At 56.3% G+C, this 19,408-nt stretch overlaps 1 protein-coding gene across 1 annotated transcript in view; it reads left to right on the forward strand.

Annotated features, from left to right (window-relative positions):
* The window catches only part of VSTM2L (V-set and transmembrane domain containing 2 like), a 42,360-nt gene extending 31,229 nt beyond the window's left edge, over positions 1-11,131 (forward strand). Inside the window, exons 3-5 of the mRNA XM_077832544.1 lie at positions 2,661-2,711; positions 9,771-9,878; positions 10,793-11,131. Coding sequence (XP_077688670.1) covers positions 2,661-2,711; positions 9,771-9,878; positions 10,793-11,131 — 498 coding nt within the window. The remainder of the gene's footprint in view (positions 1-2,660; positions 2,712-9,770; positions 9,879-10,792) is intronic.
* The last annotated feature ends 8,277 nt before the right edge of the window (positions 11,132-19,408 follow it).

The raw sequence follows: 19,408 nt of genomic DNA on the forward strand, positions 1-19,408 counted from the left end.
CCTGCACCTTGGCTGGGCTGGAGCAGCCGGAGGGTGCGTGGCCTCCCCCTGGTGTGTCTCTTTCCCCAGTTACCTCTCACACCAGCTGGCCGATCCTGCTGGGGTTTGATAATATCGCAAATGGCTTTGTCTCTGTGCGCCTGTGTTCTCCCCTGCCTCATGCACTGTCCATCCCCCCACCGCCTGCTCCCCCTTTGTGCTGTATATCAGTCCTGGCAAACAGCTGTCTCTTTATTTCTCTTTCTGTTCACACAGAGATAAGGGCCAAATAATGGAAAGGCAGCTTTAGGTATTTTAATGAGGCTGTATTCTTGTGTCTTTGGCAGTACACTGCTACCGGTATTACCATAAATTGAGAGAAGTGTCAGAGAAATGCTATCACTCGACAGCATTGCTATAGAATGGGCGGGGGTGGGAGACTGTGACTCTCAGGAGTTTGCAGCAGGGCATGGAGGCTTCCAGGGAGGAAGCTGTATGCCATGCCGCAGAGCTCGGACACCTGGGTCCCAAACACTAGGGGAGCAGACGGAGAGGACCCATTGCGCTTGAGGATGCTGCTGCACAGCTTAGTAGAAAGAACAGGACTTGTGGCACCTTAGAGACGAACCGATTTATCTGAGCATAAGCTTTCGTGAGCTACAACTCACTTCATCGGATGCATTCAATGGAAAATACAGTGGGGAGATTTATATACACAGAGAACATGAAACAATGGGTGTTACCATACACACTGTAACCAGAGTGATCAGGTACGGTGAGCTATTGCCAGCAGGAGAGTGGCGGGGGAATGGACCTTTTGTAGTGATGATCAAGGTGGGCCATTTCCAGCAGTTGACAAGAACGTCTGAGGAACGGGGGGGGGGGGAGAGGGATAAACATGGGGAAATAGTTTTATTTTGTGTAATGACCCATCCACTCCCAGTCTTTATTCAAGCCCAAGTTAATTGTGTCCAGTTTGCAAATTAATTCCAATTCAGCAGTCTCTCGTTGGAGTGTGTTTTTGAAGTCTTTTTGTTGTAATATTGCGACCTTTAGGTCTGTAGTCGAGTGACCAAAGAGATTGAAGTGTTCATTGCTGCTCCTCGGGGGAAGTGCTGAGCTGTGAAGCAGTGCAGAGCCCAGAGGGGAGGGGAATGGGGAAGCAGGAGGGTCGTCCCGACACTGAAATCTAATGCAAACCCCAAATCTAAAACCCAATTCCAGCCAGGAGCCTTTACCGATCAGTCCGGGCTTATCTCTATGGGCCCAGGCTGTCAGAGATTCCCACTTTGCACAGTCGGCCCTAGCATCCAGGCCTTCCCAGATTGCCCGGCACAGCTGTGGGTATCACGGCCAGCCAATTACAAGAGCAACGTGCTAAAGAAGTTACATGCAAACTGTGGCCGCGATATTTGAATTTAGGAGCAGAAGGTAAAAGCAGAGCCTGTAAGCTGCAGGGCGTCTCCTGCATAGTGCTGGGCAACCCCAATGCCCACCGATGATGCTTGGCACCTGCAGCCTGAATACAGTTCTGTAGCTGGATACTCAGACTAGAGCCCAGGGCAGCTGAGTGGTCACTTAGGTACCCACCTTGGAAAATTGTGCTCAGCTCCTGGAACAGCTCCCCCTCGTGGGAGGCTTGTGGTGGGGTGCGGCTCTCTGCAGCAGGGTGAATGTCACCTGGAAGGGGTGAGGAGAGAGAGGGCAGAGAACAACCAGCTCAGCGAATGGCTGGCTTCTTCCCCTCCCGTCCCTCTCTCCATTTCCTTTATCCCAGGCCCCTCTGTGCTGCCCAGACGGTGCCCGGGCTCAGCAGCGGCCTCGTCCCCGTGCAAAGAACATCTGTTCACTCCTAGATGCTCTGTGTGGCAAGGCTCCTGGGGCTGGGGCAGGGTCCTGCCCGGTGTGTTCTCCAGGGCTCTTCCCAGACCACCCTTAAATCACTGGGCCCAGTGACCCCCTTCCCCTGGGCGGATTATTCCCTGCTCTGAAGTCTGGGTTTCCAGACATCCAGCCTGCATTTTCCTCTTCCCAGACTGGTCCTATTACTCCTGGCCATCCATCCCAGTGATCCCTGCCTTCCTTAGCCACCATTTAGCCCAGCGGCATGTTGCTAATCTCTCCTCATAAATCATTCACCCCAGGCCCTTCATTCAGCTTTTGCCTTCCTATTTGTCATCATCTGCCTGGTGTGGAGGGGCCCAGAGCTGACAGCAGCATCCTCGGAGTGCTCTCAGCATGGAGCATTTCCCCAGTCTCTGGCCTGGTGCTTCTCTGCCTGTTACAGCCTGGTGTCATCACCTTGCATTGCAAACTCCTTTCTAATCTGCAGTCTGCCAGGTCTCTCTGGCCGGGAGCAGCCGGTGCTAGCAGGCAGGACTGGTGCCTTTTCCAGGTGCAGCGTTCAGCGCTGAAAGGCTGAAGCAGGATAAATTTTTCCTCTTTTCCTTTCACTGCTGGAACTTTCACTCCGTAGCACGCTTGCTTCCCCTCCTCCACGCTACCTCCACCACCTAAACGCCAGCTCTCCCTGCCAGCCCCTCTTCTCCGGCCTGCCTTTGAAGCGTCCATTACGGGCTGAGGTGTGAATTAGTCTGATGGGTTTTTCTCCCCTTCCAGCTGAACTAATGGGTTGTCTTCTCTCTGTTCTCTCCCCACCCCCATTCCTCCCTTCCCCACAGCTAAAAGCATCTCAGCAGGAAGAAGCTGGGAAGGAGGCGACAAAAATAAGCGTGAGTTTGGATAATGATTTCTGGCGAGGGGCTTTAATTGAGGGTACAGCTGTAACTTTGGTCCCTGAGACACTGGAAGCTTGGGCAAAAATTGCACGGTTCTGTTTTTTAAAGACCAAAGATTTTTTTCAACTCGGTTTGAAAAGCTGCCGGTGGGAGAACCAGTGCATATTGTGGTCAGGAGCTGGTGGCCACTCCACAGTGAAGGCTTGCAACCCAGGGCACTGTGCGGAGTGAGTCTCTCCCAGGGGTTTTGCTTTGGAATCTAAGCCTGAATTCTGGAGAGCATTTAAGTGTGCGCTCAAGTCTCACTGATGTACAGTGCAGTACGTGTTTATGCGCTTTCCTGAATTGGGGCCATTAGAACAAAATGACTCATTTAGCCCTTGAAGCAATTATGTTTTCTGCAGTGTTTTAAAATTCTTTGGGGTCGTCTTAAGTGCCTGCTGTCGGGCCCGGCGGAGCGGTGCCCTTTCTCTGCCCAGTGACCTCGTGATAAATCACGTCATAGGCCTTTGCCAGGGAGGGCAGTGAGAGAGAGAAATGGTTTGGGCCAAAGACTCTGGCTTCCCTTCTGCTTCCATTGAGGCTGCTAGACGGGGCGCTCTCGGGCTGGAGAATCCAGAGGGAAAATCCGACTGAGGGATACACTGCAGCAGCGCTTCCGAACTGGAGCATTGGGACCGTTCGGGCTGCTAGGCACATGCCTGCTGGGTCATCCCACGGCTCCAGCTAGCCCCACACAGCCAGGTGTCGTGTCCACCCAACTTGGGAGCTCAGTTGCTGCACAAGCTGACGTGAAGGGTCCGATGCTGTGAGGTGCTGAGAGCCCTCCTTCCCCAGTGGAGTTCATGGGCGGCAGGGGACTTTGGATCCTTGCAGGAGTGCTCAGGCCTGTGGCTCTGGTGGGGCTCCTTGCATGAGTGCGGGTTGCTGGCATGAGGAGGGCTGCAGCCTTGAACCTTCGCACTTGTTTATGAGCATTGCCTGGGCACCTGGATGTGTTGGCTGCGAGCGGGGCCCCAGCATGCTGGGGGTGGCACAAACATGTAGCGAGAGACAGTCCCTGCCCCCGAGAGCTCACGGTCTGACCAGACCAGACGGGCCCACGTAAGGTTTCCAGCCCTGGGTTACAGGCGGGGAGCTGAGGCCCAAAGACCCGAATTGTCAGTCCTACGGCCCCTGTACGCTGCCTGCCGATGTTGAGGAGAACCTGGCCCCAAGAGGGAGCGACTGGCTCCTCGCACACAGGGTGTTTGGGTCACAGCTGGAAACTGATCGCCCGAGTCCCAGGCTTGCACCTTCGCTGCAGGCCCCACCCTTCCCGTCACCGCCCCAGAGCACAGCTGCTTCAATCCGAGCTGGCCTGAGCTCTGGGAAAGCCCCGAAACTCATCACCAGCCAGTTGTCATACTCCCCGAACGGAGGGTGTCAGACAGCCCAGGATAGATCTTCTTTGAGTTCCTGAGGCATCTAGGGAACACATTTACACTAAGGAGAAAATAATCAAATTGACTTAGCGGATTCGGAGGCCAGAGACATTTTGGCTCACGTGAACAGAACAAGGAGACACCAATTAGTTAAATAAAATAAATGGTCCTGGCCGCCTGCTGTCACTGGCGTCTTCGTTCCCTCCCTGTCGGTCTGGCTCCCGCGAGCGCTCTCGCTGCTCTGGCTCTGATAAGACAGGTGCGTCACAGAGTCTTGCTTCTCAATTATCTCGCAGCTCAGGGTGGAGGCGGGTTTTGCCCAGGCCGGGGCTGACAAAAATAACATCATATTTTAAAAGCCCTGGTTCTAATTGCCATTGCTCTGACTGCCTGGGATTTTCAGAGCCCTGAGCTAGCACGAGGAAGGTCCGAGCAAGCCCAGCACATCACTCCTGTGTTCTGTGCCGCGTTAAACCGCCGAGCTCACCCCGCGAGCTGGGGCACTCCCCAAACTCCTGTCTTCTTTGGCAGGAGTTGACGGTGCTCAGTACCTCACAGGATTGGGCCCTGAAAATACAGATACATTCTCAGGCTACTGGAAACCCCCAGGCTGATCGAACTTCAAGTCTCATGATTTAGGGGCATGTACTCTCATTTCAATGTGTGGGGATTAACATGGGTAAATCTTATTGACAATAATGACTTCCCCCCATGGAGTCCAGCACACAGAGCATATCCCCCTGGACCTAGTCAGACGGGTCGTCTCCAAAATGTTGAGCCCACATTCATCACCCTTCACATGTTGTCCCGCCGGGAATTTATTTCAAACATGTGGACATGTTTAAAACCCTGATCTAGCTGAAATTTCTTTATAGCAGCCGTCGGGCTACTGCCTTGGTGCTGAGATTGGAACAGCTCACCTTGGTGAGAGTCCTGCTATTTAAAAAGTTCTCAGGGCCCGATTCAGAGCCGGCATCCAGGGACTCTGCTACTTCAGTGGGGTTGCACAAGTCTGAATTTGGCTCAGGTGTGGGCACTGCGTGGACTCTGTGTAGCAACCTAGGGCTATCGTCTCGTGAACCCTCTGAAGGTTGCTCTCTGTTCATACGGGAGAGCTCCAGGAACACCCACGTCGTGTTACTGTTGCAGACAGTGATGCTTCCCCTTCCGCCTCAGCGTCTCTGGGAAATAGGGTGTCACCGCGCCGTTGAAGAGAGATTAAACGGCGATCCCAGCTACGCGAGGTCATCCGAGCACACAAAACCTTTTCATAAGACTCAGGGACGTTAATCCACCTGCCAGGGCCAGATTCCAGGGAGAGGCTCTCCCTGTTCCCCCTGAAACGCCTTGTGTAATTGTGCCCGGGCTTCGCTCTCCCCTGCAAGCCCCGGGGGCTGTTGCAGCTGCTGCATTCAGCGGTGGGGAGGTGACTCCCGGACAGAGTGTCAGCAGGCTGCTGTGGGCGATGTGTAAACCACCATCGCTGGACTCGGAGACGTAGACTTTAAGGCTAGTAGGGGGACCATCAGGTCAAGTCTGACCTCCTGTGTCTCACAGGCCACCAGCACCCACCCACTAACCCACCACGGTCTTACAGCCCCCGGGGGCTTAGACTGTTCTGTGCACAGGCGGAGAATAGGTGGGGGTGAGGGGCAGCATGTCTGAGGTCCCTGTTGTGGCAATTCAGTGAGCTAAACCCAGCTAATCCTGGAACGTGACCTTCATGGAAATTCCTTCCTGACCCCATATTACGCTGTGCCTTAACAGCACACCGACCGGCTACGCTGGAGTAATGCGGGAGCGTCGCACGACGCACCAGCCTCGCGTGCGCCCTGGGGTGCTGTCACAGCCGGGGCTGGGAACTGTGTGACGTGCGGACGCTGCAGAAATGCAGGATTTTGTAGTTTCAGTCCATTCGCCGGTTTGGTGGTTACAGGTGCAGTATCGACAAGGCACACAGTGGGGAATGGCTGCAGCTGGTGTGGCTGAGTCAGACTGGGTTGAACACACACTGGAAGAAGTCCTTGATGGACAAGGCGAAAATATCCCCATCTCAGCCCCCAGTGCTTTCCTTCCCTGACACCCCGGCAGCGCTAGCCTGGTGAGAGGCCTGGGGATGCCAGCCCAGTCGGTTTGGATCAGCTACCTGCCCGGGCAAGGGCAGTGGTGGGAGGGTTACACAAAATGGCACTGGGTCCAGCTCCCCGCTCCCCTCCTCCGGCGGGTCCCGGCCTGTCCCGGTAACGCTCGCTGGCGGGACCTTTGGAAACGAGCGGCTCAGGTCCAGGGCTCCCCAGAGGTGCGTCTGCTCGGGTGCCTTTGGAAAGCCGGGCGTGCGTGTGACCATGCAGGTTCGGTGGGATACGCTGCGTCACAGGGGCGAGCCTAAAAACAGCAGCATTGCCAGGCAAACAAGCTCTGCGAAACACCAGGCCCGCTCCTTTTGCAACTTCCCTTTTCTGGGCTGGTTTCGAGTGATTCCAGAGCTCTCTGGAAACTGCCAAGGTTTGGCTGGTTTCCACCTAAATCCAGCACCAGCTCTGACTTCCTAGCTACTCGGCCCAAGACGGCCTGGGTGAGCCTGCTCCGTTTGGGGGTGCCAGGGTTGTCTGGCATGGGGCTTGCCTCGGGGCCCATCAGTCTGGCCCCTGCCTGTCCAATGTGTATGGACCCGGTAAGTGCTCACCTGGGGCCATGCGGCAAATGCCTCTTGGAGGTGCTGAGCACCCTGGCTTCCCTGTGAGGGACCGTGGTGCCTTCACGATTTAGCGGGGACCCATGGGCATTTGGGACAATCCGCAGCTGCTCACTGGCCTCATGCCCAGGCCGCCAGGCATCCAGCTGCTCCGCTCTGCGTGGTGAAGACTGAAGGCGTAACATTAAAGAAGCTCACCGGCCCTCCCTCAGCCCCAGCCAGCTGGGACCCCCGCCCCCCACAGCGCCACTCCCAGCTAGCAAGAGGAGTGGGGGGAGCGCAAAGGGAATCAGATGGAGGCCACGAGGGCAGAAGCTGCGGAACGATCCTGGGGCCGGGGTCTTCTGTTTAACTGCGCAATTGCATTTCCCAGCATAATGAGGCAGTTACTTGCATGCCCGAGTGTGAGCAGCACCTTTCCCTGCGTAACTACGATTGATTCCCAGGCAGGCTGGGTGTGACACTCCTCCAGCTCAGGCCACGGGGAGAGATTCGCTTTTGAAAACATTTATTGATTGATTGTTGTTTTAAATGCCCGTGCTTATTAAACGTTTCAAGACTGGGAAAGAAATGCAGGGAGATGAGCCGTCCCTGCAAGTGACCGTGATAAATTGTGCGCAACGTCCAAAGGGCAAGTAGAGGAAAAACTAACGGCCCCAGAAAGCAAAGCAGGGCTCTGCGAACGACGTGCGGAAAACATTGCACTGAAAGCTCCCTGAGCCGGTTGTGGCCCGCTCAGACGTAGTGAGATCATAAATAAGGTTCTCAGTCTCAGCGATTCCAATTGCATTACAGCCCAGGAACCAGGAACCACCTTCGGAAGCTGACTGCTTTAATCCCCATTCACGTCTTTTCAGCCAGGATGAAACTCAGCCCTGCGCAGAGGCCAACTCCAGACCTGTGCGCCCGGGGGACTAAGGGGGACTTCAGCCTTGCACTAGGCCGCTTTCAAAGGAGTCTGTACGGGGGGCAGGTCCCAAACTTTCAGCCCTGGGTGGCATTTCAAGGTGCTATTCCAGCTGCTTGGGAGGCAACAGCAAGTGCCCATGTCTCTGAGTTCGTTAGCAAACTGCTGGCTTGGTGCATTCGGGCTGTCACCGAAGGGCAGTTATGCCCTTACTGCGACTGCATTTCCCTAGGAGGGCAGCGTTGGCCATGCCAGGAGAGACTGCTGGGCTACCAAGGCGATCGGTGTCCAGCTGCAGCATGGCCAATATCCAGTGCATCAGAGAGAGGGTACAAAAGAAACCCTCCAGCATCTAGCCGAGTCCAGTGCTGCACCAGGGGAGAATACTCCTTCCTGACCCCTGTGGCGGTCACTTCACACCCTGAAGCATGACATTTCATTACTTTTATCTCAGCCTGCATCACTGCAGATATTATTAGTGATCATAAAATTATCCAGCCCTTTTATAATCCAGCCCCAAAATGGGACTCTAAGACCCACTAGAGCAGCAAATTCCACAGACTGACTGCAAGATTTGCAAAGGAGGTTTCCTTTTATTAGTGCTAAATTTGCCAGCCATTAATTTCTTTAAGTGACTCCTTGTTCTTGTAATACAAAGTTAAAAGGAGGAACTGATCCTTTCCCATAACACCCTTCAGAATCTCCCAAGCTTCAGCAAGGACCAGCTAGCTCACCTCCCTTCAAGGCTGAATAATCCTTGGGTCTGCAATACTTGGTGTCGTGTGTGAATTCTAGCCAGACCTCTAGCCTTCCCCAACTCAGCAGTATCTGTCTCAAGGGGAGACAGCCGGGGCTGGACACAATGCTGTACTTGGAGAAATGGCATTGTCCGGTGGAACAGGGCAGCAGACTGGGACTCATGCCTCCTTGCGTGACCTTGGTCTCCAGTCACTGGGCCTCAATTTCTCTATCTGTAAAATGAGAATAATGATCTTTTGCTCAGCTTTGCAATATGCTCTCAAATCTGCGGATAAAAAGTGCGATATAAATGCAAACAGCTATTTAAATTCCTTCCTGACCTTGCTGCCATCAGGAGCATGAGAGTTGCTGACCCTTTCCCCCTAGTCTGTGCAGCTACAGCTGTGAGTTTTGGTCACAAAATTATCCAGCCCATTCTAAAAATTCATCAACAGTATTTGACTCCCTGGCAGCTTCCTGCCCAGCTAACTCTCATGTTGCATTTTGAAAATGCAGGGTGAAAAAACTTAGCGACAGCTTGCCATTGCTGTTCTGGTTCCTTGCTGCCCACAGGGCCTTCCACGCCAGCAGAGGGCAGGGTGAGATTGCATGCCAATTCTCTGCTGGGTTTTCAGCTGGAGTGACCATTGGCAGCTCTCTAAGATTCCCATTAGCAGACGCTGCTAAGGGGATGTGGCAGAGCAGCTACATGTTGCTACCCTGCAATCTGCAGCCGCCTGCAGGTCTCAGGAGAGCCCCATCCTTGGCTGCTGTCGAGCTGCGTAAGGCCAGCTCCCCAAACTGTGCGTCCAGCCCGACCCCCTCACTCCCATCTTAGGGCATCAGTTCAGTACTCTCTGGCTCCACGGCTGCAGCTGCAGAGCACATGCAGCCCTATAATGAGTCCATTCATTAGGCCACTGACAGGTCTCTCCCGCTCTCTGAGCCTGCGGCTGGGTTTGGTTCTGCCCTGTTGGTTCTTCAGCAAGGGGTTCATGACTCCCAGGCTGCAGCCTCCAGGCCAGTCGCTAAACCCCGCCGACTCCTCAGCTCACCAGTGTAGTGGTAAGGAGAAAAATGGCCTTTCCCATCCAGTGTGATTAGAGGGAACAGAGCCAGGGGCCTCAGGGCGGGTTATAAATCTGATTTATTGACCTCACCCAACAGCAGCAGCAGCTTGGACTAGTGCGTAAGTCTTAAATTTCATTGGGTGATAAATACTAAGAGCAAATCAATTTGGTAGAAAAGCTAATTAGCCTGCGTGGTTCTGCATCGATCTTCAAACACAGCTCGGTGGAGAGTGCTGGGGATTTCATCATCTCGGGACTGAGCAGCTGTGGGCTGAAGGATCCCATCGTGCGCAGCGGCCATGCCCTGCTGCCTTGGGAAGGCTGGAGGTGAGGGGGGTGCATTAGAGGAGATGGCGTTATGTCCCGGCCAGTGGCTGAATAGGATTGTTTCTCCTAGGACTGGCCGAATGGCATGTACCACAAGTGTGGGCTGCTTCATCTCCATGCTTGGCAGCCGGGCGCTGAAGGTCACTCTCTCCGCTGTCTCATGACGGGCTGTAGCAGAGACCCAGATCCCGTGCCCCCCGTATTTCTTCTTCTCCCTCTAGCTACGGTGGCCCTCCAGGGCGCTGTGCAGCCAGGGGGCAGACGGAGCTTGTGTGGGCCGAGGACTCTGGACCTGGGGAAAGCTTTTCAAGGGCTGCAGCAAACGATTTGCTCTGCCCAGAGAAGAGCGGAGCAGCGGTGACTCTGAAGCCTAGGGCCCCACCGAGCCCTGAGCTGTTGGCACCCTTCTTGGGGGCAGAGGCAGATTAGGGATTTGTGGGGCCCTGGGCCAGAGCAAGTGGGGGCCCCTCCACACCCCTTCCGCCTAGAGTCCCCTGCTTCCCATGCTCCTGCCAGGGAAATGGGGTTGAGGTGCAGAGGCTTCTCCTGCCCATCCAGTGCTCCTGCCGGGGAGCAGGGTCGAGGCGCAGGAGTCCTGTGCCCCAGCAGGCAGGCGGACAGAGCGGGGCAAACCCCTGCACCCCGACCCCACTTCCTGACCGGAGCGCCAGGCAGGCAGAGCGGGTTGGGACGTGGGGTGCTCATTTTTCCAGGGTCTCCCGTTGGTCCGATGGTTAATCCACCACTGCTTGGGGGCATTGCAGAGAAAGGTGTGACCGGAGAGTGGGAGGGCTAGGGACGGGCTGCCGCGCTAGGGGATGGTGCGAAAGCAGGCATGTAGTGGGGGTTAGGGAAGCTCGTTCCTGGACCCCTTCTGCACTCAGCCCTGTGCTCTCTCTCCCGCTCCCCACCAGGTGGTGAAGGTGGTCGGCAGTAACATCTCCCACAAGCTGCGGCTCTCCAGGGTGAAGCCCACCGACGAGGGGACGTACGAGTGCCGGGTGATCGACTTCAGCGACAGCAAAGCCCGGCACCACAAGGTCAAGGCCTACCTGCGGGTGGAGCCGGAGGAGAGCTCTGAGGCGCACCGCCACGGCTCCTCCGCCGGGCATGTGCAAGACACCCAGCTGCTGGGCGGCCAGCTCTCTGACCACGCCAGACTGAGCGGCACCCCCTCCCACCCCCAGCACCACCCCCACAAAATGGGCAAAGAGCTGAGGAAGCGGGCGGCAGACACCTCCTGCCTGCTGTAGACTGAGCCGGCGTGGCATGGAACGGGCTGCTGGATTCCCCCCCCCAACATCCCTCCCCCCCCAGACTGGGCAGAGGAGGAGTGCACGAGGACCAGCAGCAGCTGGGCCACCGGAGCGGTGCCGGGTCGACGGAAATCTAATGCTCCGAATCAGAGACTGACGTGTGCGTACACGCTGTGACTCTCGCATGTACCCCGCTCTCCCCACCCTGCCATGTAGCTGTGGATTTTTTAATTTCTTTAAGTACCCTCGAGCCGATGCAGTGCCATTTCCAGGTGTCGAATGCAGAAATGAGACCGCTCTATTCCCAAGAAGGGGGTGGCCAGAGTGGGGAAGACAAGTCTGGCTTCCCCTGTGCCATCAGCTTGTAAGGGGGGCTCTCCCTGCTGTCTATGCCCGGGGAGGGGCTGGGGTTCATCTCCATGGACTACAGCCACAAGTCACACTGGTTCCCCTGGTGTGCCGTGCGCAGACAGGGCTTCCAGCTATGTGCCAGGTTTAGTGTATGCAAACTGTGCTCACGCCCGTCTCACATTGCTAGCTTTTTATCACTTTAGTGAACCCATCTGGCTCTCTCTGTGTGTGGGAATCTTGCAATCACTCCCTTTTGCTTTGCCCCACGAGTCCCGTCCTCCCTCCCTCGAGAGATCCAGTGTAGTTACACTGTTTGGATCCAGTTGTGCGGATACAGGTTATGTCACTCATTCCTATAGACTGTAAATAAAGTTACCTCTTCCAGGCTGCCACAACCTGCCCCCCCGGCCGAGAAGGCCAGTCTCTGTGGGAGGAAGAGAGGGGCACTCTGAATGGAAAGCCCAGCTGGTTTTAAGAAGCCATCACATCGGCTGGCGGGAAGGGGCAGAAAACGCCAACCTGCCTTGATTTCATTTGGATAAAAGACGGGCCCTAAGTCGGCTGGTTTGTGGCTAAGTGGGGGGAAGCGCAGGGCTCTGCCACCTGGAGTTAGCCCAAGCCTGGGGAGGAAGAGCTCTAGGGAGGTTTTGCACCCACTGCCCCCCCTTTCCCCGTTGCATTTCATGGAGAAGTGGGGAGGAGCTCGGGCCTGGCTCTGGCTCTTGAGGACAGTTGATTGTGCCCAGCCCACTGTAGGGCTCAGGCTGCCCCTCCCTCTCTGTCGAACCCGTCCCTCTGTCCAGGGAGGGGGGTGGGTGCAGCCACAGCCCAGTTCCGAGAATTCCTGCCCTTGGTTGTTCAATTCGACAGGCCGAGCCCAGCCCCCATTCCCGTGGCAGGCGTTCCTATTTCTATGTGCTCCGATCACCTGCGGGGAAGGCGAGCTGCCGCCCGCCCGCGAGAGCAGCCCTGGCGGGGGCGGGAGGCCCGCGGCCCCCTGACCTGTAGTCACACAGGAGGAGGGGAAAGGGGAACTCAGCTGCTCCCTCGCTCTAACCTCCCCATGCACCACATGATCCAAGCTGTGACCCGCTGAAGCGAATAAAGCTCTTTAAATGAACACGGCCTGCGCCTCTCTGTTCATAGCAGCGTTTTGCAGGGGGCCTTTTCGTGCACGCTGGGCGCTATAATTGAGCAGGGTGCCATTGGACACAGCACCCTTCCGCCCGCCCTGGGACAGTGCCCCCCAGAGGTGCCCTGCCGCCGTGACGCACCCGGGTCCCAGCTGCCGGCCCTGCTAAGCTGCAAAGCTGCACTTTAAGCCCAGCCCCAGCTGGGCGATCAGCGGCAGCTGCCAGTCCTTAGGCTCAGAGCCTCACCAGGAGGCCCTGATCTGGTGCAGGGCGCTTGGGGAGAGAAGAGGTGCTCTCTCCGGGCTGGCTCGGGGTGTTTGGCTGTAAGCTGTGGGCAGGGACTGCAGCTGGAAGCAGGGTGAGTCTGGGGGTTGTTCTGACGTCACCAGAGCCCTCGGGAGGGGTTTCTGCTCAGCCTAGGCCTGCCGGGAAATGCCTCCTGAGCTGTGCAGACCCCAGCCTGCCCCCGTACTGCCTGGCGCCCCGCCGGCCGGGGGCGCCATGCGGAGCTTGGACTGAGCGGGCAGCGCTGGGAGGTCCCCCACCACACGCGCGCTGTGAAAGCGGCTGAGGCCACGGACCCTCAGCTAGCGCCTCATGTCCGAACTCCTGCCCTGCCCCCATTTCAGGGCTTGGCCCTATTGGGAACAACAAACTCCTCCAGATCCTGCTCTGCCAAAACGTGCTCCTCCCCCCCACTTCAGCGCCTAGCCAGGGTGCCCTGCCCCGCCAGCCTGACGCGGGGTCATTGCCCGGGGTCTTTGAGCCCCTGAGCCCAGCGCGACTCAGCCGTGGAGCTCTGCGTCCCCGCACCGGGCCTCTGGCCTGCCGCCACCATACGCCGGCGGGTAGCACTTGCCTTAGAGCAGAAGGGAGGGAGGGGAGGCCAGGACCCCAGGCTTCTCTGCTGCACTTCTAGCTGTGCCCGGTGGGCTCTTCACTCCCCAGCGCAGAGAGGCCCTGGCTTAAGGCTCTGCGAAGGGCACTGCTGTTGCTAGCCGGGGAGAAGTGCTGAGCGGTGCTGGGTAACGGGAACCACCGCAGAGGGCAGACTTTGGAGCCGTTGTGGAGAGACCCAGCCGTTACCCTTAAAACCTGACCGGCTGCTGGGACCAGCCGCCGCACAGAGCCCTGCGCCACTGCTCACAGCACAAAGTAAGAGGCTCAGATTAATTTTCTTGCCACTTAATTTTCTGCTGCGTCTGGAGAGGTTTCCGTTGGGTCCCTGCTGATGGGACCCCTCAGCCTCGCCGTGCTGCGTCCTGCAGCCAGACCCTGGGCTTTGGGAGCTCCCTCCAGGCGCACAACAAATGTCCTTACCTCAAAGTGGAGCAACTCTTCAAGGCCTCGTGGCCAGGGAGGGTGGGGAAGTCAGATGAGGGGTTGGCCCTGGACTGCACCAGGTGGCTACAGAAATCCAGCTGCATGAAACTTAACTGCCTGGAGGGGCCGTCTCTGCCTTCGGCACCAGGGCAGGCTCCTGTAGGAGCTGTCTGGATCCGCGGATTTCCCGGCATCCTCCAGACTCGGAGCTTTTTGTAATGACCGAAGAGCAGCTCTGAGCCCTGCTGGGGCTGAAGCAGCCGCCTGAGAAGAAGCCATTGCAGCAGCAGGTGTTGGCGAATGTCAAAGGCTGCGGGCAACCTCACAACCACCTGAAAGGCAAACTGCAGGGCTCCCGGTGTCCTGATGGCCCTGCTAACAGGGTCACATAACTGCACCTCTCCAGCGCGCTAGGGCCATGGCTTAGCAAAGTATATAATACATTAAAAAATCCCCCAGGGCCAGTGTCAGTCAGTTAAAGCCAGACAGAGAGGAAGAGCACCCGGCCCGCAGTCAAGGACAGTAATAAAAGCTATGCCTTCCCTCCTCCTCCCTCCCTCCCACCACCCAATCAAGTTTGGCATGGTCCACAATAACACAGGAGGAAACTGTGCAGAACCCTACAAATACACAGGATACTTTGTCAGGAAAGAAATATTAACTAGCTCCCAGGACTGGTAGTTTTTGCAGGAAATCCAGCTCTCCCACTAGCAATTAGAATCGCTAGTCTGTCTCTCCCTGAGCAGCCCCTGGTGTGTTTGTGTTGCTCTGATACCTCTGGTCAGAGGCAGGCGTCTATCCCGTGGGGGGGAGGGGGGGGAGCACATCCCCCCACCAATAGTGAAACTAATCGACCAAGGCTGGAAAAGAAAGCCAATCAGAGCAGCCTCAAGAGCGACCCAGGGCTGCGAATCCCCGCCGAACGAATGAGAATAAATAAATGGTGGTGTCTGGAGTAATAGCCTGAGAACCTGGAGGTGAGTTAGTAAAACCAACAACTGGTTGTGTTAGGAGAGATTCATTTCCCTGGGTTTAATTGAACCTGCAGGAGCAGGAGAGAGCATGCCAGCTCCCAGACCCGCTGCTCCCCAGGTCGCTGAGGCAGGAGAGCACAGTACAACCCCTAGAACATAGGACCAAACTCCTGTTGGCCAATGGCTGGGCAGCTCTACCAGCAACTGGTAACCCTGGCATGCCTGCCACATGCATCGCAGAGGTCCCAGAGCAGAGAGATGCCCCAGGCCGGCTGCCAGCCAACCTTAAATCAAGGCTGTGTCTGAAACTGGGCTGGCGGGAAACGCCCTGCACCTGCTGCTGGGCTTTGGCGAAGGAGCAGAGCAGGAAGGATTTTCCTCCTTGCCTGGTTTCGAGTCTCCGCGGGACAAGCGGGTGCAGGAGCTGCCTGCCGTATCGCTCGCTTGGGGCACCGTCCGTAGGCCTGTGCACTGACTGGCGCTGGGGGGTTCCTGGGACTAGCACACCCAGCCCCTGCAGCTCCCGACCTGAGGGAACTGCCAGGGCTTCGCACAGGCCAACCTGGAACCGACTGCAATGCTGGGGGGGCAGGGGGGAGGAGCTCTCCTGCAGCTCGCCAACGGGGGGCTCCTCTGTGCGTTTGCCACACCCCTGAGACACCCAGCTGGAAAGGGAGCTCCCGACCAGTCTGCAGGTCTCCGCGTCATATCTGTGGGTGTCCACACCCGCCTGTTGGCGGATCCAAATGGTGTGTCCACGCAGGGCTCCACGGACACGAGGTGCCCCTGGAGGTGGGAGAGGTCTCTGTCTGTGGACGGACTTCCAGTGAAATCAGCCCATCTGGAGCTGGTGCTGTTTCCAGACATGGGACTCTGTGATGCTGTTTTAGGGCTCTGGAGCCCCCCGATACCCCCAGGGCTTTAGTTCCTCCCTCCCGCTCTCCCTTGCTACTTCTTCTCCTGGCCAGCCAATGGGCCAGCAAGCTCAGGAGCTGCACGTGAAATGGGCATGCTCAGGGAAGGGGCTCTAAAGCATGGCATCCTCCCGGTGCCCCCTCTGCGCCTCAGGAGTCAGAGCAGAGTTGTCCCCCCCCCCCGCCCTGCCGAGAGCTGGCATTGCTGAGCCCCACCAGCTGGCATGTACAAAGATCACAACAGCCCCGGGCTCTAGGAGGCGTTAAATCCATTTTACAGCTGAGGAGACTGCAGCAGAGGGGTTCAGTAACTTGCCTGTGATCAGGAATGAAATCCAGTCTCCTGAGTCCCCGTCCTGTGATCCAGGCCCACTAGCCTTTCCCCTTCTGCCTGCTCATTGCTATTCTGCCTTGTGCATTAGCATCAAACTACCAGCCGAGGTCTAGCTGCAGAGTTATCCGCCCTGGTGCCGGCTGCTGCCAGTGTATGAAGCAGAAAGAGCTCATGTCAGGTACTAGCAAAGGGGCTGAGCTTAAGTGCCAGCAGTTAGATAAAAAACACCCCCCCACCCCCCTTCGTTTGGCTGGTAAACTGAACAAACTTAATATGCAAGTCACTGGTGGGGAATAAATAGGCACCATGAAAATGTCATTTCCACAGAGTCACATTTCTGACCATTATCCCACTGCAAACAAAAGCAATTTACTCTGCCGGTAATAAAGCAGGGGTGATAGCGAACCTGAGAAGAGCTGCAGGGCTCTGCTCCAGAGAACGGCCAACCTCCCTGCCCGGCAGCCACTTCCAAAGAAACACAGGAGGCTGGGCAGAGACTGCGAGTGGGAGGGAGAGCTCGGTGGCTTGAGCACTGGCCTGCTACACCCAGGGGTGTGAGTTCAATCCTTGAGGGGGCCATTTAGGGATCTGGGGCAAAAATTGGGGATTGGTCCTGCTTTGAGCAGGGGGTGGGACTAGATGACCTCCTGAGGTCCTGGATTCTATGCAGCCACTCAGAATTTCCAATAGATCCATAAAGCCCAGAGAAACCCCCTTGCGTCACATACACCAGCGACCTGGATGGAGAAGCTGGCTATGAAAATGCAATCCCCTGTCAGGAGACCATAGAGCCTCCGAGGCATTGGCGAATATGTGTAAAAGCAGCCCTGCTGCCCTCAGCTAAGGGCGCTGCTCCATTCGCCCAACCCGTCAAACTGGCTGGAGCCAACCACCAAATCTGCACCCACCCTTTTGCACATGCAGTGAACTTGGGTGCACATCACTGGCATTTGTGCGTGACACTTTGGAAGTTGGGCACCGAACTGCTTGGTCCTTTATGCAACTGCCTCTTTGCCTGTGGAATCGTGTGTGTGTGTGTGTGTGTGTAAAGGTGCGTATCTATGCGTATACAGGTGATGAATCAAGGCAGGGTGTAAATTAACAGCCCCGTTCAGGTTTGGCAGTCGGTGTTTGCTGTCTGCTTTTCAAAGACCATTTCCCCATTGAGTCCAACGCAGTTCTATACTGTTCCCGTTTTCTGCCCCAATGGCCCTAGTAGTAATTTTAAACCACAGCACCGTTTGCAGCCCTGTAGGTTGTGCTGAGCTGTCCCCCATCTCTGCCACTAGCTGCATCTACCCACAGTGGGCGGATATTAGGGATTATTAAAACCCCTTTTTGGTTTCTATTGAAAGTGTCAGAGCAGCATAAGGCCCGTGATCCAGAGAACCCCCTCTGAGCCTGGCACTGCTCATGCTGCTGGTCTTTCCCTGTGGGGGGCCTGAGGAATTATTGTTAATGGCAATATAAAGTTAAACCTTTCGAAAGTGGCCACCTGAGGACCAGCAAGAATCACTTGCCTGGTACAGCTGGTCTTTAACTAAAGGTCAAAGAAAATTGTACTGGAAGCCTTGGGGAGACCTTAAAGTGGCCACGTAAGCTCAGGGCCTTGCCTAGCGGAGGTGGGACAGAGCTGGTTCTAATGCCCTGAGTTATTTATAACCTTTGTAAATTTAACTGCTTGCCAGTTTAGGGCTTTAATGCAACGAAAGGTGCATGGGACTTTGACAGGGCAACCAGTGGGGAGAGGCCACTAATACAGACAGCCTGCATGCATCTCCGGACAAGTGCTGTAGCTCGGGCGAGGGGCCAGGGAATGACGCTCAGTGGCTCGGTTCCATAGACAGTGAAGGAGACAGCACTTGTATTCTGCTAGCGGGAGGCTGTCAGGGCCCTAGAGCCAGGGGTCCCGCCCTCTGATATTGTTGCTTACGCTGATATAGCAAAAGTTTGTACCCCCCCCCCAACACTTTACTAATGAGCCTCTACCCTGGCCCCAACCCGCCTGCTCCACCACACCACAGAGCCTGGGGTTTGCAGCAGCCCCTCCTCTCGGGGAGGGGGGGGTGTTAGTTGTAGTCAGTATTGCCAACCTAAGGCAATAGTCTAATTTGATGATCATGGTTGCAGCTGTGTTTAAAGCTCCTTGACCTCCTGTGGCCTCGCGCTGGCTGGGCCATTGCTGCCAGATGTAGAGACGACTGCAGCCCATTTGCTGCTCAGACGTGTCTGCTGAATTCTTCACAAGGCGAGCGGCTGGGGAGCTGTTCAGGGACAGGAGCAGAGCAGTGAGGTGGGTTCATGAGCTGGCAAAACCAAATTCCTGCTCTTCCCCAACCAAGCCAGGCCTGGCCATGAACACCTGCGCCCAGCAAAGAGGCTGCTGCGGTGTGTCTCTGTTAGACTGACGCAACAGCCGGGTTTGGCTGCGTGTGATGGGCCATTGGGCTGCTGCTTTGGACACAGTAATTTGTGGCAGCCCAATGGCCTTTAGCCACGCTGCCCATGAGCAGCACCTATGGGACATGGCTCTGACTTTGCTCCATGTGTGTAAGATAGGTCACTGCTGAATTTGGTTCCTGGGGAAGAAATCCTAGTCAAGGAGCGATGCTCTCCTGACAGCTAGGGATGCAGAGGATAGGCGCCGCTCCAAACCAACGGCAGCGTTTCCATGTCAAACGCGAGTCACAAAGTCTCTGTGCCTTCGCGCAGCTCAGTGGGTTTCCAGTGGTAAATGTGAGTTTAACCTACAAACCAGAAGGCTGTTTCATTAGGTCACCGGGAAGCCCACACTAAAATTACAGCCTCAGGCTTCCGGTCCTGCTTGGTGCAGTGGGTCTGGGTTTTAGCTGTTCCTCTGCCAGCAGCATTAGCCCCTAGGGAAGGCAGACGGTAATTACGAGAACTTTTCCAGTTCCTTTTGTCCCACTTCAACCCCAGTGCATCAACGCAGCACCTTCCTCCCTCCCCCAAGCTCGCCACCCGGGAAGGGAAGATTTACTGCTGGTTCAGGCTTCCCCTGCGGCAGCCGGTCAGTCCAGACCATGGACCCTGGTGTCTGGCTCACGCTGTTTCTGACCATTAGCAAGTGCTAAGGCCCACGGCGCTTTAACCCCAGAAGAATTCTCTGCTTGCAGCACCATCTACAGGAGCCCTGGCCAGACTCTGCATTGACTCTGCCCACAGAGCCTGGCGTTTGGTGCAGCGCTGGCCATGGCTTACACATAGGGCCAAGGGGCCCCATT

Source organism: Eretmochelys imbricata, chromosome 13 (assembly GCF_965152235.1).
Source record: "Eretmochelys imbricata isolate rEreImb1 chromosome 13, rEreImb1.hap1, whole genome shotgun sequence".
Classification (NCBI taxonomy): Eukaryota; Metazoa; Chordata; order Testudines; family Cheloniidae; genus Eretmochelys; species Eretmochelys imbricata.